The 23,578-nt window shown below is 32.5% G+C and overlaps 2 protein-coding genes across 5 annotated transcripts in view; one reads left to right on the plus strand and one right to left on the minus strand.

Moving 5' to 3' along the window:
- Nucleotides 1–807: 807 nt before the first annotated feature.
- LOC130453407 (serine/threonine-protein kinase ATR-like) overlaps nt 808–23,578 on the minus strand; it is a 32,362-nt gene continuing 9,591 nt past the window's right edge. For 2 of the 4 annotated variants that reach the window (XM_056793130.1, XM_056793133.1), the window contains 19 exons: nt 20,941–21,049; nt 19,883–20,118; nt 17,718–17,937; nt 17,189–17,362; nt 15,349–15,492; nt 15,063–15,233; nt 13,550–13,784; nt 12,339–12,586; nt 12,095–12,265; nt 11,848–12,035; nt 10,773–10,902; nt 9,525–9,869; nt 8,984–9,261; nt 8,125–8,334; nt 4,046–4,275; nt 3,075–3,226; nt 2,734–2,893; nt 1,162–1,406; nt 808–1,104 (listed from right to left, as the gene is read on the minus strand). In XM_056793130.1, coding sequence (XP_056649108.1) covers nt 931–1,104; nt 1,162–1,406; nt 2,734–2,893; nt 3,075–3,226; nt 4,046–4,275; nt 8,125–8,334; nt 8,984–9,261; nt 9,525–9,869; nt 10,773–10,902; nt 11,848–12,035; nt 12,095–12,265; nt 12,339–12,586; nt 13,550–13,784; nt 15,063–15,233; nt 15,349–15,492; nt 17,189–17,362; nt 17,718–17,937; nt 19,883–20,118; nt 20,941–21,049 — 3,820 coding nt within the window. In that variant the 3' untranslated portion in view covers nt 808–930. Of the gene's footprint in view, nt 1,105–1,161; nt 1,407–2,144; nt 2,234–2,733; nt 2,894–3,074; nt 3,227–4,045; nt 4,276–8,124; nt 8,335–8,983; nt 9,262–9,493; nt 9,870–10,772; nt 10,903–11,847; nt 12,036–12,094; nt 12,266–12,338; nt 12,587–13,549; nt 13,785–15,062; nt 15,234–15,348; nt 15,493–17,188; nt 17,363–17,717; nt 17,938–19,882; nt 20,119–20,940; nt 21,050–23,578 lie in introns of those variants that run through there. The other 2 variants (XM_056793131.1, XM_056793134.1) reach the window with 2 other exon arrangements.
- On the plus strand, nt 5,198–6,100 carry LOC130453408 (mitochondrial intermembrane space import and assembly protein 40-B). The gene has a single exon (XM_056793135.1). It carries the CDS (start codon nt 5,316–5,318, stop codon nt 5,742–5,744), a length of 429 nt encoding a protein of 142 aa, XP_056649113.1. The 5' UTR covers nt 5,198–5,315; the 3' UTR covers nt 5,745–6,100.

Raw genomic sequence — 23,578 nt, forward strand, 5'->3', positions numbered from 1 at the left:
TAAAATTTGAAATGACAAGCTTTGAAAATCATTTATTCAATATCTAGAATAATATTGACATTATTTGTTTTGTAGGAATGCATTTTCAAATAGAATTAAAGGTTAAGAGGTAGCCTCTCCTAGGCTTTGTCTGTACGAAATGAATTAGACATAGCCTAACTGAGGTTAACTCTGACCCGGTTAATCATCGAGAAAAAGTCTAATTTTCCAGACTGAGGATATTCTATCAAATTAGTGTACAAAGGAAAAGGATCAAACAGAAACACACATGTCATTGGGATATTTTAACAAATTCTCTGAAGTAAAAAGACCAAGAATTACGGCAAACATTTTATTTTTAAATAGTGTGATTTGAAAAAAACTCGCTAATAATTGCCAACGCTAATAGCAATAAAAGAGATGGTAACATGGATTAACCACGTCCTTGATGGTACCGAGTCGAACTGCCGTTCTCATCGAAGTTCCATCTGGAATCCACGCAGGGCCAGCGGATTAGTAGAAGGGAAATACTAGGCGTCTTAAAATTTGGAAGAACAAAGGCAGATCTCTAAGAGTCAGCAGTCCATCCACTTAGCAACCTACATCAAAGATAAGATCTGGAGCAGAGTTTTGCTAAGTCCGTTGAAGGGTTTCTGCGCCAGTCCGTCCGAACTTAAAGCTTTTTAGTTTTTAATAAAGCAAATTGTGTTTAATCGTTGTTTTGCTTTCTTCTACGACTCCATACCTGAACAGCTTCGTAAGGAACACAAACATACAGCATTTTTTATTTTTTTTTCAGTTCCTTAGTATGAGTCTGTTTTCAGGTGACCATTATATTAGCATTATAAAGTGCGTTTTCCAAAATGAGTTTCAATTGATTTTGTTTTTATTAAAAAATTTGGGAAAATACATTTATTTCAATCAATATACAATACATAACCTTAAAAATAATTACAAATATGCTCCCCATCCTAAGTACATCTGACAAAGATTATCGATACTAACTGCCTCTTTTATCAAGTAATTTGTTTGTCCTTCTACGGATAGAGGCATTGTTACTGTCCTATTTCTTGTTTTAACAGATCCCTTAAGTCTTAATTCTATATTCTTTATATGATCCACTGCCTGTAACAGATTTGCATTATAAAAAAAGTAAACAATAACAATTATATAATAATTTACCTCCTCATTTGTTCTTTCAGAATTATGAATGTTAGGTAAAGAAGAATGCCTTGGCCAAGATACTAATGGATCGTATACAAAAGGAGCTACTATTGACATCAAGGTATTAGAATTATCTCTAAGTACTCTTAAAGTACAAGCGCACGATTTCCTGAAAATTCCGTCAACTCCCAATGGACCCATGGCAGCCACCATATTGTGTGTCAGTCTGAAAGGTACACGTTCGGGCCAGTCGAATTTTTCCCCTGAAATATTAGTGATAAAATAATATCAACAAATTACCAAAGAGAAAAAGTGTATTTAGGCCCTGAATATTTGTGGAAAATGGTGAAACAAGATTATCTCCTTTTCTTTTTAAAAACGATACACTGCGTCGAAAAAATTTACACATAAAAAATGAAAAGGCTCCTTTTTTATAGGTGCGAATATACCCTTCTCGTTCAATGTGTGCAGTCGCACCTCGTTCATGAGGCCATTCTACCCACTAAAACCACACCCCTTTCTGCTTCCACCTTTCTAAACTGTAACCATTACTTCAAAAGTTCAGGTTATCGAATATGTTAACATGTTACTGTTACGTTCTCAGGTATGTATCTTTATTGAAAGTCAGCTCTCTTCAGAATACCTTTTATCATCGTGGCAAAAGTAGACCAGTTTCTGTCAGAAGGTCGGTACAAGATTTTTAGTATTAAAGATGGTGTTTATTTCCCTCCGTGTGTTCCCCCGATGGCAGTAAAAAAGGTATAATTGGCGTTGTTGTTACATTATATATAGGACTCTCAATGCTTCTAAGTTCTAGATAATAGTTGCATATCCAGAGAGTGCTTGCGTGTTTCTCTTTAATCCACTTGGGTGAGTTTTGAATGAGCGTTCTCGTCCAATTGTTTGTGTTTTCCTACCGCTGCTGCCATCTAAACACGTAGATTGCAGTTTTTTGCCACCTCCATGCTATATGTCCAGACTGGAGCTATATAGAGGATGGTTGAGTAGATAGCTGAACGCAGTAATCTTCTGCTTGCCTTTGGTCCTGCCTAATTTGTTTTTCTTTTCAAAATAGGCATATCGTCTTCGTCTGAAAAACATATTTCTATTGTAAGTGAAGCTTTAAGGTTAGGAAACAATAAAAAGTAACTGCGGGCAAGATCTGGTGAATAACATCGGTGATTAACCAATTCGACATGGAATTCATGAATTTTAGACATGGCGATTGTCAATGTGTGAGAAGGTGCCTTGTACTAATGGAAAAGCATTTTCTTTTATCCAAATGTGATCGCTTTGTGATATCCCACAAACTGTCTCCATCATTTTTCCGTTCAATAAAAACCGACTTTGTCTTTTTAGAAGGATGTTCGATTTTTGCCATCCACCGTCTTGACTAACTTTTCAGACAACTCTCGTTTATTAGAGAACAAATTTTTGTTTTAGTGAGGTATTGATATTATCAGTAGTAAAATATTTACATTAAATAGAACCGTTTAACGTAAAGAATCAAAATCTGGTCATTAATAACTATCTATACACTTATACTTGTCGATTAATTATGTGAAAGTTTATTTTATGATAATAACAAACCTTTATTGAATAAACAATTGAAATCTACATGTACAACGTCACCACATGTAGAATCCAATTGAATATTTTCACCATGTCGGTCTCCCAATCCAAGCATGTATCCAGCCATTGACATAACTGCAGTTGTTCTAACATATGCGGTACGTGCTGTTAACCAACTCTAAAAATAATGTAGTTATTGAAAAACACATATTTAGATTATCATGTCAGTTGGTAATAATTTGAATGGCCTCAACCCACTACCATCACACCAACACTCACGATTAAACTATCTCATATGAGCGTTTTGTTAACCAAGTTATCATCTTCCGTCGAGTCTGACCTTATTTAACAGTACTTACTTGTGCATCGGGAAAGGTTTTCCTGAACCATTCACCTAATATTGGCGGATGTCGTGGTATCAACTTTTTCAAAAAGACATCCCGCTTCTTTTCAAGAGAGTCTCTAATATTGCAACAAGCATCCCTTAATTCTTTTGCCTTCATTATGTAACCTGTAATTGATATTTTTATAAATATTCTTCATTTTGTGATGATGTCTTGTTTTTAGGTCTCCTTCAATTGAAATTTCGTTTAAAAACAGAATAAATCTTGACTTTTCGACCTACTACGGTAATAGTAGGTCAAGATGATGATTGTGATAATTTTTTTTGATTATAGTTTAAAAATAGAATAAATCTTGACGTTTTGACCTACCACAGTAGTAGTAAGTCAAGATGATGATTCTGCTGATTTGTTTTGATTTTAGTTTTCCTTCAATTGAGATTTGTGATGATTTGTTTTGATTTTAGTTTAAAAGCAGAATAAATCTTGACGTTTTAACCTACCACAGTAGTAGTAGGTCAAGATGATAATTCTGATGATATGTTTTGATTTTAGTTTTCCTTCAATTGAAATTTAGTTTAAAAATAGAATAAATCTTGACGTTTTGACCTACCACAGTAGTAGTAGGTCAAGATGATGATTCTGCTGATTTGTTTTGATTTTAGTTTTCCTTCAATTGAAATTTGTGATGATTTGTTTTGATTTTAGTTTAAAAGCAGAATAAATCTTGACGTTTTAACCTACCACAGTAGTAGTAGGTCAAGATGATGATTCTGCTGATTTGTTTTGATTTTAGTTTAAAAGCAGAATAAATCTTGACGTTTCGACCTACTACAGTAGTAGTAGGTCAAGATTATCAATTAAAGGAGGTCTAAAATCAAAACAAATTATTACTAAATATACGTATACAAAAATATCTAAGAATTAAAAATAGGTTTTCATTCGACATATAAAACATATTTGGAATTAATTTTGATATTGAATTTAACCTTTTTGCTTATACAGAGATAATAAAACTGGTCTCAATCCGACAAGGTTGTGAACCCATTCTATCAATCCACATTCTTCATTGAGTGGTGCTACAGAATATAATCTAATATTTAGTCTCCTCTGTCTAGCTTCACCTTCTCTAGCTAATAAATGGTTAACTATATCGTTAAATTCCATAAGGCGAAAATCTTTTCTCAAATCGTCTTTTGGTTTTAACATGAAAATATATCTAGAAGAGAAATTATTTTGTTAGTTGTTGCTAAGACTGCAGCTTTAAATAATTAAATTTATTTATTAAAACAGTTTTTATATTTCGAGTACATGTTCTGACGACAATCTCCAAAAGCTACTACATTACTTTACCTAACCTAACTTAACATAACATAACCTAACCTAACCAAAAAATCGATACGATGTAAGTTAGAAACTCGACTCAAAAATTATCGAGCTAGTTGATCATTTTAAATACCCGGGAGTGAAATAAGAGTCATGGAAACCTTTTTAACAATGTAAGAGAGCAAACAATAAAAGCGGTCCCAATTTTGAGATGTTTCGACTGTAAGTCCTATCAATACATACGCAGCAGAAATAAGACCAAACCCGAGTAGGATACTACAGACGATGAGAACAGTCGAAATGAAAATACTAAGAAGTAAACAAGGCAAAACTCTACACGACAGAATACGGAATGAAAATATTAAACAGCATAGGAATGTGGGTAAGACAGAGACGAAAATTCTGGAACAAACATATAAAAAGATTGGGAGACGGTGAACTTGTTAAGAATGATAAAATGAACAGCCTAGAAGGAAGAAGACCACAGGAAAGATCACCAAAACGATGACGGGGAAGACTTGTTGGCAATGAACAGGAAGTAGCCTATTAATATAGTAATCGATATTAGGAAGAAGAAGTACAGATTTTATATAAATATTTCGTCACAAATATGGAGCGTAGAGGTAAGAAGAATTAACTCAGTGTATCAAAAAGTTTCAAATTACAAAGTCGATTTACTTTTTGCAAAGACAATTTGAATTTACGTCCTAGTAGCCAGTAGTGGTATCAAAGAAAATAAATTATCAAAACTGGCAACATGTAATATAAAATCTTTAAACTGGCTAGCGATCACTTATGTAATAGACACAATCATACACATAATCAATTGAGAAGAAGAATAAGGTTAAGTTATTCCTTAACTTTTAGAAAAATTTTATATCGTCAGTGAACAAATTCGTATTGTAATTTATAAACAATAACGAGATTAAAACAATGTCATATTGTCAGAAATTAGGTCCCAACAATAAAGATATAGTAATTTTTGCTACGAAAGAAGATCATCAAATACCAAGTAAAGTCAAACTACCCGAAATAAAACCTCAACCTGGTTTGGTATTAGAAAACGGTGATATTAATTGGAGTTGTCCTTGTTTAGGAGGATTGGCAACTGGTCCTTGTGGCGTCGAATTTAGGAACGCTTTTACATGTTTTCACAGCGCAGAAGGAGAAGAACAAAGCAAGGAATGCTACAGTCTTTTTAAAACGATGCAGAACTGTATGGAAAAATATCCAAATTTATATCATAAGAATTTGGGAGGTGACAGAGACGATTTAACTAGTACAAACACATTATCTGTAACAGATAGTGAAGTAGAAACTCCAAAAGGTGTTGATGAAAAAGACAATATAGTAAAGAAATAATTAACATACCCTTCCTTCGTATGAATGGATTTTGAATTTTGTTTGTTGAAATTTGGAATTATAATGCATATGAAATTAATTATCCTAATCAGTTGAATTCATAAATTTAGTAGTTTTACTTTTTTAATAATTGATTAGTTAACATTGTCCTTTTTCAGATGATTATTATTATTTGAATAGGGAATATGTTGTTAGAGATAAAATGTATTTTAATAAGAACAATATAAAAATTGCAAAATTCTTGTGATTATTTTTCAAATGTTCTTAATTCCAATAAGTTACTATGTTTATTCAATGAACAAAGACAAAGATTTTATTTGTTCCATCAACTTATTTAATAATATAAGTCAAGCATATATTATCTTTTCTTTCATTTCCTAGCATTCTTATAAAATGAACAATAGAAAAAGCATAAAGCAAAAAGAGCGAATAAGGATAAAATCAATTACTGGGACAACTTACAAGGGCTGAGACAGGGAAAAACATAACCAGAGAGGGTTTGCACCCTAACCTACGAATACTAATAGGAGTCCTATCAGGGCACTGAAGGACACCTGAAAACACTAGACTTAGTAGATAGAAGACAAAGATATTCTGAAGTGGAATGAGATTAATAGATCGTCTACAAACACTAATATCACAACAAGAAAGGGGGACATAATAAATTCTTTGGTTTGCAGTGTATATAATACCCTAATACACATATATACTCATAAAATGAGCAATAAATTTTGTGGCCGTCAAGTGAACCTTGAGAGGATGTCACAAATAATAGAAGCAGGTGAAATTGAACTAACAAAAATGGTAACTACAAAAAAGTACTAATGAAATATGGTAAAAATATAACAGGTTATAAAAAGTATGAGAAAAGAGAAGTAACAGAAATTATGAATGATGGAAGAATTATTAAATGTAAAAAATGAGCATGATTTGATAAAAGGTGAAATTATTAATCTAGAAGAAGATGAATTAATAACATCAAGAGGAAGTCAAACAAGGTATCCAAAAAGAAGAAAAGTTGCTTATTATCATAATATTACTACAAAAATGCTACAAAACCCAGGTGAAAAAAAGACTTCAATTGTTAACATATGAAATATTCATAAAAGAGAGAATAGAAGAAGAATGGAAATTAGGAGGCAGTGACTAACAGATATACCGAAGGCACTTTACTAAAGCACTTGTGTATGGAATAGTCTGGACAAAAAAAAATCATTCTCATGGAAAAGTATGGCCCGGGTGAATATTTCTAAACCCTAGACAGAAGAATGTGAAATATATACCTCTTCTTTCACCATTGTACATTAAATTACGCCTAATTGAATGAATATCAATAAAATGGTTGGTTGCAATGGGTGCGGATTTTTGTATAGGAAAGAAAAATTCTCATACAAACTTCCTAAATTGTTTTATCAATAGCTCAAGAATCAATTTACCTTGATCTTTTGTTAGACAAAAAACTACATAACTAAATATAAATCAACTAAATTTTATCAAAATAAGCTGATAATCCGAAAAATTACAGAATAAAATAAAATATTGTAAAGTCAAAAAATATATGGTGCAGATAAGTGATTACATTACATATTTCTATATATTTATGGTGGTGTATGGCTTTTGTTGATATAAGTAATCTTTGATAGTCACAATTAACAATTACATGAATTGTGGACACAGGAACGAGAATTCTTTCTTCCACAATGGGTTTATCCTATGTTTCTTCTTTGGTATCTTTTCTCATCCTGGTTCTTAGTTGTGGTTCCACATCTTTCGTAGTCGACCTCTACTCCGTATTCCATTTGGAGATTTATACTTATATGTTGGTTCCATTATTTTTTACGTTGTCATATCCTTTAGCTTTAGTTATCTACGTCACACGATCTGATGTTTTCGCTTCTTTCTCGATTTAGTATCCGCCATCTTTGTGGTATTCAAAAGATGTTTCGTTTGGGATGTTTTTGGCATTCTGCATTTTCGACAAATATAGCAGATTTTGATTTCGTGCCAATCAGAGTGTTTAATGAAGTTTCCAATCACTTTACTGTGATAGGGAGCTTTTGGTTTGGAATTCAATGTATAAATGAAGAATGTTTGGCACTTTTATACTTATAAAAACCAATTACTTACTACAGATTAAAGACAATTAATGATGCTCCTTTTGTCGATAAGAGAGAGAAAGTGAAACCATAATCCAAACGTTATGCATTTGTTCTACAATTATTTAAGAACAACTAAGTCTTTGAAATTTCCTTACTTTTAAAGTTGTTACTAGACTACAATGAAAGTTGCTTTGATGAGGTTTCCATATATTTTTAAAATAATTCCATATTAGGACCATAAATGGTTGGAGCGATTAAGGAAAGAACTAAAAGTTTCTTACCTTTTTCCATCTGATCCTTTTAAAGAAATTTTTCGAGGTTTTTGCAAACTTTGCAGTACACTGATTTCATCTTCAATGCCTACGATGTACACATACGCATTTGGAAACGGATTATGCTGAGCATTACTAAAATCCGGATTAGGTATAATAAGTTTTCTTAATTTGAACGTTGGCACCATAATTTCACTAAAATCATCTTTTGCCAGTAACCTGAAACAAAAATCAAAGTGTCAGTTTTCCTTTTTATTAACCTGCAAAGAAATACTTCATATTTCAATTAGCTTAAATAGATTCAGAGGCAGTTCTTAAGCGACTATCAATTATATCCTAAAGAGGCTCTATTGGATTGCGGTCGAGGCTATTAGCTGATGTACACGTGTTACGGAGATCCAATTATACCCTCTGGGATCCAAATTCACCTCCTGTAGCCACGTGGTTATCGTATCATTTCATATTTTATATTTACAACATCAAAAGAAAATCTTAACGTTCGAGGTAGTCAAAATCAGTACTGATTAGTGTTAATTGTATCCCATAACGTTTATCGGGTCTTCTTATAACATTCTTATATCTAAACAAACAAATGTTTATATAACATTGAAAGCAAAAAGAAAATAAATTCCTAAAAAGCTGAAAAATAAAAAATTGAATAAAAGTGGGATTTAGCATACCAGAGAGGCAAAGTGATAGAATGCACTAGAAATAAATAAATGACTGTACCACTTGGAATATATATATACTTGCAAGAAGCTTTCTACAATTAATGTAATAGCTGCAGCATATTCTTTTAAAGTAAGATTATGATGAGTTAGGTTTTTATTTTAAAATAACGCAATACTTGCAAGAATATTTAATTTACCTCGGTAACGTTCTCAGTAAAGAGTTAACACTGGCAGTATTAGCATCAGCTGGTATTTCCTTATTGCACAATTCAATCAATTTTTCTGCTAAACTCGTGAAATCTCGAACCAGTCTAGTCAAGCTTGTGGTTTTCAATCTAGGATCGCAAAGAATTTCTGCACATCTTTTCGACCTCACAGAATAACTGGATTTGATAACAGAAATAACCATCCACAAACTTTGTTGGGGATATTGCTGAACTAATTTAATTATTATGGATTTCAACATTATGTACACCTGAAAATTGAGTTAAAACATAATTTAAGTAGAAAAAAATAAGCATTAAATGAATTATTTGGGTGGGTATAATAAATATTTGATCTGATTGATAATTAAAAGAATTGAAATTACAATTTTTAGCAATATTATGTACATCTATTACTATTGGAATTACTGGAAAAGATCTATGAACTTTACAAAGAATTATAGGAGAATAAAGTTATTAACCATTGTCACATTAAATACTCACCCTGTATATATTTAGTAATTTGTAATTTTACCTCTTTTTGTGGATGACATATTCTCGATACTAATTGCGAAAATGCTGTTAGAAATACATAAGATGGTAGCCTTTCTAAAAAACAATCAATTAACTTGGTCATGCGCAATAGAATGAGTTTTCTTTCTTCTTTGACTGAATTTTGACTAACTTCTAATAATCTAGTACCATAGTCAAACCATATGGATAACATACGGGGCATCGATTGGTAAATGTAGTGTGTACCGTATTGCAAAGATTTACCAAAATAATTGATCATCTGCAGTTGTAAATCGCTTCCCCTAGAATCTTGTTCGGCACTACTATAGCTTTGAAAAAGTTTATCTAAGAAGTGTGCCAAACAAACCTAAAATATTTTACAAGTTAAATATATTTAGGACAGACAACAAAGATAAAATAAGAGAATATCACTATGATATTGATTTTTATATACTTTATTGACTTCAAACAAGCAAACAAACTGAAGTTGATGGAAGTAAATAGATGGAGAGGGGCCTAGAGACACATAGTTGAGGAAAGCTGGTCCCCCTCCCCCCAGGCGGATATGAACTGAGTCAGAATGATATTTTGAAAATTTGTGTAATGAAATTTACAATTGCCTCATTTAAGTCAAAAAATTTCCATATTTTGGTCAAAATATGTCTACGACTTAAGGTTAGACATCAACGCCAAAAATAGAATTTTTTCAGCCCTATATTTCTAAAACAAATAACTTTCTTTTTATCTGTTAAATGTCAAACAAATTGTACTTCTATGTACATTCAAGAAATTTATAACACACAGTGTGTTCTATTAACAAAAAAGTAGAAAAGTAGTAGACAAGGAAAATATTTTTTCAACTAGTGTAACTGCCAAAAACAAATTTTAAAAAAATATATATTATCAGTATTTTCGGATACACATATCGCCTCGGCTTATCTTAGTGTATCTTTTTGTTATAAAAAAATTTCTTATTTCGTAACAAGTTTAATAAAAAAAGTACATTTCCTTTGGTCATAAAAAACGGGGAGGTTTGAATGTATTTAGTGGCAATTAGTTTTTAAGTAGGGTCTTGTAGGTTAGAAGTGCGCATTAATATGGAAGTAGTATCAGATGCAGTTAAAAACAGTAAGCACAAAATCGTCCAAAACTGATCTTCAGAAAAGAACAGAAGTAAAGCGAATAAAACAAAACAAAGAGTATATACATTCAATAATTAATATTTTTATCAACATTGTGTATATTTATTATCGAAGACTAAATTACTCACAAGACTTTTCTCCCATTCTTTAAATATTTCTACGGATTCTTTAAAAATTTGTCGATTAACATCAATGTCTACGTTAGATAATTCTTCATTGTAGGTTGCCATTAGAAGTTTCGCTTCAGCACACAACTTCCTAATTGGAAAACAAAACACGTATAAAGGAAAACAGCTTTAGTAATAAATCCGAAATATATACAAAAATATCAAAAGTTCTATTCACATTTTGGGTTTAGACTGCGCTTCAAAATTAATTCTTATTTATAAAAGTTACAAAGAGAACATTCTAGTTTTTTCAAACTGATACTATAGAATCAAAATGTCCATTTAGCTTGAATCAATTTTCAACGTTTGTCAAATGTATAAAGTTTATTGATAAAAATAAATAAAAAAAAATTATTTTGCACTATTTAACACTCGAGTAAAAATTGTAATGTTTATTGTTCTTCACATAATATGGGCCAGTTATTTCTTTTTCTAAATATTCAATAAAAAGTCCCAAAACACTAGCCATAACCTTATTAGTCAAAAAAAGGTTTTTGATATCTTAATTCCTTAAATGTAGTCTATTGTTTCAACTGTATAGTTATTTCTGGGGTATAACAGTGTATCCAAGTTCCATCTACTGTGACATATCAATGGAAAAATTCACTTGGATTCGGTTCGTCGAATTTTTAATGTGAGCGAGCTTTTAATCAGCAGTAAAACTCACCTAGCAAATACTTTTAATCAATAAAAATACAAGGTATTGGATTTTATTAACCCTTTTTGAAGTAGTTCCAGTAAATAACGGCCCTAGAAGTTCAGTATGATTCGTCTTCATATGGCCACTGTTCAAAATAGACAACTGACATATGACAGAAACATAGCGGACTGTCAAACTGTCAACGTATAATTAAAAAAATTGTTTATATGGCGCATACTTTTTGAAACTCAGTGTATAATCATGAAAGTTTTTGATAAAATCCCTGTTTTTTCACATGTGCAACACCTAACAATATTTTAGTAGGATATATGCGCAGATATAGAAATTTTAAATTTGGATGTGTGTGGTGGTACTCAAGAGTTTGACTTCACGCACCTTTGTTCTATTGTAAGCATATCAGGTGAACTGCCTTCCGGCATTATAACTTCAACACCTCTTCTCAAGCAATGCAGTGCTTGTTCATGCTCTTCTCTTAGCCAATGAAGTTTTGCTTTATCCAAAAACAACGTGGAAGGTGCGTATTCTTCTGCTTTTATAGAGTAAGTATAAGCCTGCTGGTGCATCTAACAAATCAAAAAAGAAAAGAGAAAATAAACAGTCGTTTAATAATGTTTCGACTTACACCTGCCGATCTTGCCGTTTTAGCGCTCAAAAGCCAACTTTCTCCAATTAACGAATTCAAGTATGGTAAGGCAGTTTGAAATTTCTCCTCAGCAATATGTTTTGCTAAATTCAAAGACACTCGTCTCAAACATAAAATAGGTTCTATAATTCCAACTGATTCTTGTACAACCTTAAATAAATATAATTATTTGAATTTGTGTTAAAGTGATATTACAAAATAAAGAAGTGGGAGTCTTACTCACTTTTAAACGAAGTGACCATTCTTTTGAAAGTTTTTTTATAACATTTTCTGCATACTCTCTATTATTTGGACTATCCAATAAATCAAAAATAATTTTTTCTACTTGTTGGAGTTCATTCAAAGCATGCAGTTTTGAAACACAACCGTAACCGCTTTTGTACGCCCCCTCCTCTAAACTTGTAGCACCGAACGAAAATACTTGTTGCATCATTAATCCATCTATCGTCGATTTGAAATAATTTCGTTCACCTGAGCAACCACCAAATTAAATTTAATTATAACAAGTACAGTAGACACAAAAAGTTGTGTTCAATATTATTTTTTTATTCCCATTTTTTCAAAGCTATTCGTTCCTTTTTGAAAATTTTTATTTATCTATCTTTTCAAAGTCTTGGACTCCAATAAAGCCACTAGCTCCGATGGAATACCACCAATCGTATTGAACAAATATGCAGTTGAACTAACAAGTCCTCTATGCAAACTCTTCTCCTTATCTCTTCCTCGCAGATCGCAACTTGCTCGGGTGCAACTACAATTCGATTGCTTTAGTCTCAGCAATTACCAAGGTCATAGAGAAAGTTGTTAACCAGCAAATCTTGAGTCTGTTAACATCTTCAGAGACCATCAATAAGGCTTTCGTAAACATAGATCAACCTGGGACCTCCTGACCTATCTCACCAAGATATAGATAAATATAGGAAATTCTGAGCTATTACACTGGACATATCGAAGGCTTTTGAAAAGATTTGGCATGCTGACTTTCTAAATAAAATGATATTGACCGGTTTTTCATATTTACTTATAACTGGGTTAGTAGTTTCCACAAAAAATGATCCAACCAGATCGCTATCGATTGACACACCTAAGAAAGGCTTAAGATCAACACTGGTGATCCCCATGGGATGCATTTTATCACCGATTGATCACGTTCATGAAAACTTACAAACAATGGATGTGAAAGGATGAGGAACGTTGGTAAAAACAGTCCAGTTTGGAGGCGAATTGTCGTGGAGGCTTACATCGAGCTGAAGTGCCAATTGGCAATGTGGGGTAAGTTATACCAAAATAATTTTAAAAAATGATTTTTATACTGTATACATACAAAAACATATTAAATTTACTTTTTAGAAAAAGAAAAATCGAATTTTAATTCGATGTTAAAACTTCTCAAAATAATTTGTGGTACCAAATAATTTTTTACTACATACATACCATTTTTTATATGCAATAAAGCTTTTCCTACTTGTACTCCCCAACTTTTATTTTTTGATAATTTTGGATCTTTTATCAGAGTATTCAATTCATCATATTGACCCAGCCTCCATAACGGCTCAGCCTGCATTTCTAATAACATATTATTGAATTCTTGTTGACTATTTAGAGCCCCTTTTACAAAATACAATGCAGTGTTTACATTGTCCAATCCTAAGTAGCACTGTGTTAAACCCTAAAAATAAACAAAACATGCATGTAGTTTTTGTGTTCACAAGACATTACAACTTATCTTCGTTAAAAATTTTATAAGCTCAACATCTTTACGTTGAACTAGCAATGAGCAATTTTCTTTACCAATTTCACTCTTAAAGCTAATGGTCTTACTCAGTAATAGTTTCTTGGACTCAATACAATTCACGTAATATTCACATATTCCTTTCAAATCTTCTTCCAATCAAATGATCTTGAAGCATTTGGCAAACGTGTTATCCTCTGGTTATCAGTGTCCAATTTCAAGTCTAAGTGTACCAAGGGGTATTTACTTTGTTTCTTAGCACTATTAAATCTTAATATTACTTTCTTTAATATAATCTCAGAGTTATACGATCGCACAACTAAAAACTACTAAAGGTCGCTATCCTTGGAACAATCAACCATTCACCTAGACTTGAACCTTTTAACATCACTGTGTAAACTGTAAAGCTTATGTCTTTGAAGCTCGTATGTGTAAGTCTTGGACACTCAAAGAAGATGCGGCCTGCAGTTTCTCAATTACCAGCAACCTACCCTGTCAGCTAATACATCGGTGATAAGTAATATTTCACTTCTTTAAACAGAACAGTTGTTTGACAAAATAGGAACAAAGCAGATCTATGTCTGTCTCAGCCTGTATCATGCCATGTATCAATTTCTGAAAAGACCGTCTGGCGAGCAGACTTTCCAGTGTTGTTATACACTACACCGAAAACAGGCTCTGCATCCACTGGTGATTTTACTAATCCCAGAGTGGTGAGCGTTACTTGAGTAATTGGTTCCCAAAGGATCTGGATCTATCGCTCACCAGTTTATTTAGAACTTTTCGCATTCCAGCACCAGCCTAGGACACTCCAGTTCAGCCATTATGGCAGATTTAAATAACTGTGTTTCAGGGCGTCGATTAATTGCTGACCACATACCTTCATAGCGAATACTTTGGCTTAAAAGAGTGTTCACAAGTGAAAAAAAAACTGCTTATTTTGAGGTGTCTTCCGCAGAAGTCCATTATTCTCTCTCAATGATCTGTACCTCCGAGCTTTCCGGACTAAGTGTATAGAGTTAGAAGAAGATTATATTGAAAAATATTATTTCTAAATTGAAAAGTTACTTTTCCGTTCTTGAAAAAGGAATAGTTTGTCACGTTTCATATGATATCCAATATATTCAAGAATTGTTTATATAAATAACGTGTTATTCTTGTAGACAATCATTAAAGAACTTTGGAATGAGAAAATGCACTGGAAACTAACTTAACCTGTATATGCTGAAGTTGTAATGGTTGTGGCATTCGTTCATAACAATTAGTGGCATCAGCAAGTTTTCCAGCTACCTCTAAAGCTAAAATTCTTTGTTCTAAGGATGGTTCATTCGGTTGTAATGCCATAACTCCATCAACGCCATCGGGTTCTTCTAATTGTGCATATATCTACAATTATAATTGATTAGTAATAAATAAACAATGGTAATGAAATCAACGTATATAATTATTTTTAATTTTCAACAGGAGGATCAATATTGATATGCACGTAAAAAATACAGACCTCCGCAAAAAACGATAAATTATTGTGAAGTTCCCCATTGGAATCCGTAATATAATCTTCTAAGTACATTAAGGCTCTTGGATATTCACCAGATTGATAATTACATTTGGCAAGTTGTAATTTACATAATTTATTCAGGAAACACTGAAAAATTCAAATAAATTTATTATAAATTATGATTAAATTGGGGTGAAGGGCTTCAAATATTATTCTGTTATAATAACGTTACGAACTCGTCCCCGACATGGACTTTGAGGCCGGCCATGTTCAATTATGTTATAAAATCTATAATTTTTTAATAACTAATTTACAGTACGTTATGGCCGTTTTTATATAATAAATTTCTTTTTTGTTTATTTACATTCTAGAAACGAAATTATCGAGAAATCCATTTTGTATGAATAGTTGTGTTTAAATGTTAAGAATTAGATAAGTGTTTAGTAATAAGTCTTAGTGTATAGTTTAGTGATTAGTAAATAGTTAAGTGTAAAATAAAATTAAGTAGGTAAGTAAGAAACGTTAAATATAAATTACCCCAGTGTTGAAAATAGTTTGAAAAAATAAGAAAAACATTGAAATAATTATGTAACCAATACACTCTTTAGTAAAATTATCGCATAATCTTGAGCAAAAAATTACTATAGGACTCCAGAGATTTAACAAAAAAAGTAGAAATGTTAATTATGAGTTGGATTTAATAAATCACATTCCAGAGGCTGTATTGGATTGATGTAAGGGTTATAAGCAGGCCATACCATTGCTTGGGTTTTGATTTTGTGATATACGGTCAAGTATTTTATCCCGTAAAGCGGATAAAGGAAGTGGATGTTTTGACTAGTGATTTCAGTCAGTTAACGATATAGCTCTGGATATTAAGAATACCTCTTTCAGTAATCATAATGTCGGTTGATAGAACTACAAAAAAATCTTGGTGTAACTAATGACTAACTGACCTGGTCTTCTTTTGATTTCGTCAAATCTCTTAATGCACTAGAAAAAGATGACTGTGCAATATGGAATATTTGTGTTATTTATACTTACAAGAAACATTTTACAATTCCCGCCAAAGCTGCAGCACACTTTTCTAGGGTGAGATTATCATCAAGGTTCATTTAAAGTTTTAAGTGAGTTACAGAGCTAGTGTTAAACAAACCATTTCTGGTACTTCAACAAATTTATATGTTTTATATAGCAAAAAAATATTGATACCTTGTCAAACTTAAAAAGAATAACTTTGCATCAGATAGAAATATTGGATGGTTTCAAAATGAGACCAATAAAAGAAAAATTCTGAATTGCAATTTTTAAAAGGTTCAGCTAAACAGCAAGTTTTGCTGTAATTTTGCTGCGGAGTTCTTTTAATAAAAGTTTGAAACAAATAACAAATTATGCGTTAATTTTGCTGAGGAGTTCTATTAATAAAATTTGTGGTCGCATAACAAACTATGCGTTAATTTTCCTAGGGAGTTCTTTTATTAGAAGTTTGAGCCAAATAACAAATTATGCGTTAATTTTGCTGGGGAGTTCTTTTATTATAACTTTGAGCCAAATAACAATTAATTAAATGAAGTAACCTTCCTTAAAAGGTTTAGCCAAACAGCAAGTTTTGCTAATTTTGCTGGGGAGCTCTATTAATAAAATTTGTGGACATATAATAAATAATGCTCTAATTTTGCTGAGCATTTTTATCCAAATAGCAAATCATGTCTTTATTGTATGCTTTACAACGGTATGTAAATTAGTAATTATTTTATGCTCGAAACAGAAGGAAAGAAAAGTTTCTCGTCGATGTTATGAATTGATCTGTTAAACGTAAACAATTCTCAAGAATATAAAATACCGTAATAATCTTAAAGTGCTTTTCAGTTGAACCTTCCATTCCTTTTTGCCACTGCCATTCTCTAACCCAGCGATCCAAATAATCCAAAAGTAAAAATACAACTTTGGTACATTGTATTTGTTTAATTTTTTCTGGAGTAACGGTTGGAGTTTCAGTATTTATGTCAGGACGCACCTAAAAGTATATAATGTTTAAATACATTGAATACAAGGTAGTTCAGAATTATAAAAGAGGCACAATAATTCGTATTCATATAAATCGTGTAATTTTAGAAAGTGAGGATTATTAAGTTGAAAAAGAAAACAATTTTAAGAATAATTTCTTGAAATTACTGTAAAATGTATATAAATAAATTAATTATAAAAAAGTTGTATACAAATTTTTGGAACACATTGTAGGATACACATCAAACAAAAAATTTTATTTATCCACTCGGTATAATAACTTGATGATATAATTTGCTGGAATCTATCTTTGATGATCATTTTTCATTTTAATTTATCTCATTGAGGCATAGTACCAAACTTACATTCAAAATTGCACGGTTATCAGTTATGGAACTTGTAATAGTTTGAATTTCAACTAAACATTTTTCCGCAATTCTATCGCTTCCTTCTAATAGTGCATGCAGAAGAATATGCGGCATAAAATGCATAAGAATTCGTCGGTCCTGTTTCATACTCGGTAAATACACTTTCAAAAGCGTCTTCCTTCCGTCTGGTAAAGAGGATATCAAACTGCAAGTCCAGCTGAAATTAATTATATCAGTAACAATATAAAGAGAGATACTAATTAGATAACGTTACTAATAAAAACCATAAAAATTAATAGCATTAGTTCGATAACAATTTTTATTGACCTAAGACTTGAAATAAATAATGTGCTAAATGCCCAAATTATTATTTCGAGATAAACACTGTTTTTTGTTCTACAATGAATGTGTAAGAATGAACCCTCTCAAAAACAAACATACATTTATTCAAGTAAGTATTTATTAGTATACTTAATATCTTTGGGAAGTTTCTATAGAAAATAGCGGAAAAAATGACAAGTCTAGTAACTCTTAACAAATTTTAGGACTTGAAACTCAAAAAAATGTTCAAACAGGAATAACTCGAAGACTACGAGAAATTCGAAAAAAAAGTACCGGAGCACAAAATGTACACCACAAAATTCTCTACAGATTGGTTTGTAAACATTTTTTCCTAACCTCAGAATTTTCACCGTAAATTGGGTTCATTTACTCAAAAATATTTTGAATTGCGCATAACTCAAAAACTAAGAGGATTTCGACTCAAACTGCCGGGAATAAAAATGTGTACAACGATTTTTATTTTTTCCTAACCTCAAAATTTCGATTATAAAATGGGTTTCAACGGTCAAAAATATTTTGAATCGCGAATAACTCGAAAACTACGTAGAATTCTAGATAAAGTGCCGGAGCCAAAACTGTAGAGCACAAAATTCTCCATAAATTGGTTCCTAGACCTTTTTTCCCTAACCTCAAAATTTTTACCTTAATATGCATTCAAATAATTAAAACATTTTGAATCGCGAATAACTCGAAATCCACAAGGATTTCGAAAATACTATCGGGACAAAAAATTTAGAGCACAAAATTCTGTACAAAAGATGTTTCTATTTTTTCATAACCTATAAATTTTCACCGTAAAATGGGCTCTCGAAAATAATTTGATTCAATTAGATTCAATAATCGGTTTGATATAGCATGTTCTAATTGCATAAAGTATTATATGATGAAAACGTAAGGAAGATGTATTGGTTGGCAATAAAAATTCTCTTTATTAGAAAGAAATATTCGATAATGTTTTAGAAGACTTTGAAAAATATATTTATGTACAAAATGTTCCCCCAAATAATTCGTGGGAAAATAATGGATCAGTCAGAGTCTTCATCTTCTTCCTCCTCTTCATCGGCTACCGTTTCTCTTGTAGCCCCCTCATCGTCATTTAATAACTCTGCAATAACATCAACACGATTCTAAGAGGCAAGAACCGCATTGAGAGGTACATGGTAGCCTCGCTTTTTTACAAGTGCAGTTCCCACCATGGTGTCACTTACTGGTTGCTGACAATTTCGATGGTGTTTCCTCATTGCTTTTAAAGCTGTTTCTGCTTTCCTGTGACTAAGTTTTGATTAAATTCATCATCTTTCTTTGTGGAATCTCTTTTGTATGCATTTTCCATCATTGTGGTGGTAGTCGTCCATTGAAACTCTCATGGTGTCACTTACTGGTTGCTGACAATTTCGATGATATTTCCTCATTGCTTTTAAAGCTGTTTCTGCTTTCTTGTGACTAAGTTTTGATTAAATTCATCATCTTTCTTTGTGGAATCTCTTTTGTATGCATTTTCCATCACTGTAGTGGTAGTCGTACATTAAAACTCTCATGGTGTCATTTGCTGGTTGCTGACAATTTCGATGGTGTTTTCTCATTGCTTCTGCTTTCCTGCGACGAAGTTTTGATTTAAATTCATCATCTTTCTTTGTGGTATCTTCTTTGTATGCATTTTGTATCACAAGTATCAGTTGTGGGTTTACGGAAACTCAAATTTGATAAATTTCTTTTTGAAAAGCATCCCACGCTTTTACAACTCAATTTTTCCATCACTATAGTGGTAGTAATTATAAAAAACAATACTCAATGACCGTGAAATACCTTAAAATACTTACTTATACAACCAAGCTTGGAAAGTAGATCCCGATGTCGATCCATATATGGGAGTCGTCAAATTAGTTGCTAAAACTGGTTGAGCAATCATATATCTAGAAGACAATAGTGGTAACATAACTTCTCTTTGAGTATCTGGAAACTGTACCCATAGATAATGTTTGTTACTGTGCGGATCAGGAGAAATTTCATAACCTTTCAAAGTTTCTTGAATGGCTAACGCATATCTATCCATACTCTATAAAATCATACAAAGAAATGACGCTTTTATTTGTTTTGAATATAAAAGAAACAAAAAAAAACAATGTATGGGTAACCAAATGGACAAACTTATGTAGTGGCACTAAACCGCATAGTCATTACATGAATAAAAGAATTTGATGGTTAACAATGACGGAAACGATTTCTAATAGTCCTGATAGGTGTACAGACGTGATTATAAAGTAGAATAAGAATGTATCAATCTGGAACTCAATTTATAAACTAGATGGGTGACTTTTTATATCCCCTCGTACGAGTTTTCACCCACGGCTTAGTAAGAGTGTCGTTCTTAGGGCATAAGAATCTACTTAATGTTTTGGAATCATATATAACATTTTATAAACTTCAACTAGACATACTACCAAATCGGATCGTATTCAAACATATCACGTTATGAAAAGTACTAGTTGGAAAGGATGCCACTGTAACAATTTATTTATCATCAAGCCTCGTATATAATGTGACTTGATTTATTTGGTTTTTTGTGGTTCTCTTGTAACCCAAATAGTTCCTATTTTAAACGAACCGTTTTTCATTTTTGTGTGGGACGTTCTTTTTCTTCTTCGCTGTGTTTTCATGGTTCGTTTTTTCTTCTTCTTTAATATACATCACACAACCATTCACCACAACTCCAGCTCTGCAGAGGAGTGATTCCTATATCAGGGTCAAACCCAATAAATCTCATCATCAACGTGAAAAATTTTCTCTCTCTTTCTCATGTTCGAAACCTAAATTTTGTTTTGCATAATCTGAATGAGATGATATGTGTAATTATTTGATATAATCATAAATACAATACCTGAGTATTTTTTTCAGCTTGGAAAGCTTTAATCAATTCGTTGAGGGAGTTTACAATGAAAGTATCTTCATTTATATAAAAGCAAAATGATGTATCTTCCTGAGTATATCTAAAAAATTAAAAACACTTTCTAATTCCTCACAAAAAAATCATTTGCGCAAAAAATTTCCAAGTAATGATTCGTGTTCAAATTTGGTACAAAATATAAATAAACTATATATGTTGACAAATCTGAACCAAAGAGTCAAAATGGATTGTGTCGATGAACGCTCGGTGATTAAATACCTGTGTTTAAAAGAGTTGACTAATTTGCTAAGATTTGGTAAATACATTAAAATTATTAGAGCTATTTGGAATACCATTGTATATAGGAGAGCATGCTGGAAGAGAACCCATGGTGGTCTATTAAAGAAGTACAGACAAGACAAAGAAAATTTTATTGCAATATTAATAACAATGGTTAACTCATGGATCAATCACTATGTACAGACCAAAATTGCAGAAAAGAGTGGTACTAACAAGGTGAACCAGAAAAAATTTCTGGATGTAACCTTCAGCGAGGAAAGTTATGCTAATAGAATTTTGGAATGCTGACGACATGCAATTTCGAGAATTAATCTGCAAAAGGAAACCAAAATTACATATTTTAATTATACCAGTCACAGTATTGCTATTGTATTATCCGCAACAGTTATAACAGGCTTCGAATTAGTTGAGTATCCACTATATTTTCCAGATTTGGTGCCCAGCAATTACCGACTTGAAGAACCTTTACGTGGAAAACGTTTTTTTTTTCGGATAATGAATTCATGTGTGCGTTAAATCAGTTGTATACAAAACATTGATGGGAGAAATGTGTTAACCTTAAGGGAAAATATAGGAAAATAAAATTGTGGCAAAGGAAAAGGAACCTATATTGAAAAGCTACATACATTTATTTTGTAGATATCAAGAAGGATTTAGGGTACAGTTAAATCGAAGTTTGTGAGATTGTAATCCTTGTCATCAATTTAGAAAAAGGGATAAAAATCTGTTAATTTATTAATTTTATCAATTTAATTTATTAATCAAGATTTACAACGCTGTCGATTCAATACTATTTCTTTCATCTTAATATTTATAAAACAGGTTAAAAAGTCATAGGATAAAAAATAATCAATAGTAAAAAATACATAAACAAATCATGAATTGTCAAAAAAAACAATTAATTAATAAATTTAAAAAATTCTTGTAATTGAGTCAAATAACAGAAAGAGAAAATTTTTAGAAATAATTCACAAACATATGAAGATGTAGAACAAAGAATATAAAGAGCTCAGTTTAGTTATTAAAGACTCTAAAACTGTATGTGTGAAGATGACGGCATCAGAAGATTGTAGGAGAGTAGAAGATTTAATAATAGATGTTAAACCAAATACTACAAGAATGGATACAAAGTGGTAATAAAGGTTATTTTGCGAACCTGAGGCTCCTGAAAAACAAACTAATAACAAGAAGAACGAGGTTGAAAATTTACAAGACTCCAATAAGACCAATGTTAACTTATGGTAGTGAATGTTGGATAATGACCCAAGAAGACCAAGGAAGATCAAGAATATTTGAGAGGAAAGTTATTAGAAGGATATATGGAGGAATTAGAATGAACGAAATAGACTGAAGAATCCGAAATGATAGAGAAATCGGTGTAATACTAGGCAATTAAAACATCGTCTGGTTCATTAAAGCCCAGAGATTGAGATGATTTGACCACATTAAAAGAATTGGTCGGTGAAGAACAGATCAATTGGTAAGGTATTAACGCGGTAGGTTATTTTTTTTTTTTTTTTCTCGGGGGCGTAGCCAGTGCACACACTAGGACAAGTGGCCCCCCTGAACCGCCCTATTGTCACCGTGGAACCGTTTAACACATAATCTTCGCCGGTGACGGGCTGTCTTTTCTTCATCTCGTTTTTCTTGTTTCCTACCTCTCCCTTCCTCTGTTGAGACAGAGATTAGGAGTTCGGATATTCAGTTGTTAGTCGTTTTCCAGGCAGTCGTCCGACTTCTTTTGCTGCAGTACTGATGTGGTGTACGCAGCAACGACACCCCACTGTTGTGTGCCCATGAGCATGAGCCGGATCACGTTTTCTGGTGTGACTGGACCCAGTGTCCTGACTACTGCCACTCTTTCCTCCTCAAATCGCCCACAAGCAAAGAAGGTGTGCTCTGCATCATCTGGAACTCCGCAGTACTTGCAGTTCGGCGTCTCCAGCTTCCCCATTCGGTACAGGTATCGTCTGAAGTAGCCGTGCCCTGTGAGGAACTGTGTCAGGTAGAAATCGACATTACCATAAGCTCGTTCGATCCAGGGAGCGACCTGCCCTATCAGCCTGCGGGTCCACCTCCCATTTCGCTCATTGTCCCAGCGTTCCTGCCATGCTGCCATGGTGCGGATTCTCTCCTCCTTGGCGGCCTGTGTTCTTCCCACCTCGCCGCTCCTCTCGTACACTCGCTTACGTTCGATAGCGAGAAGGTCGATTGGGATTACTCCAGCTACTGCGAGCACTGCTGCCTCTGACACCGTGCAATATGAGGAACATATCCTTAGGGCACCCCTGCGTTGGACGCTGGCCATCCGCTTTCTGTACTTCTTCACCAG

This window comes from Diorhabda sublineata, chromosome 2 (assembly GCF_026230105.1).
Source record: "Diorhabda sublineata isolate icDioSubl1.1 chromosome 2, icDioSubl1.1, whole genome shotgun sequence".
Lineage (NCBI taxonomy): Eukaryota > Metazoa > Arthropoda > Insecta > Coleoptera > Chrysomelidae > Diorhabda > Diorhabda sublineata.

Excerpts from the sequence above, each read along its gene's own strand:
- LOC130453408 (XM_056793135.1), top strand. The coding sequence starts at position 5,316 with ATGTCATATTGTCAGAAATTAGGTCCCAACAATAAAGATATAGTAATT.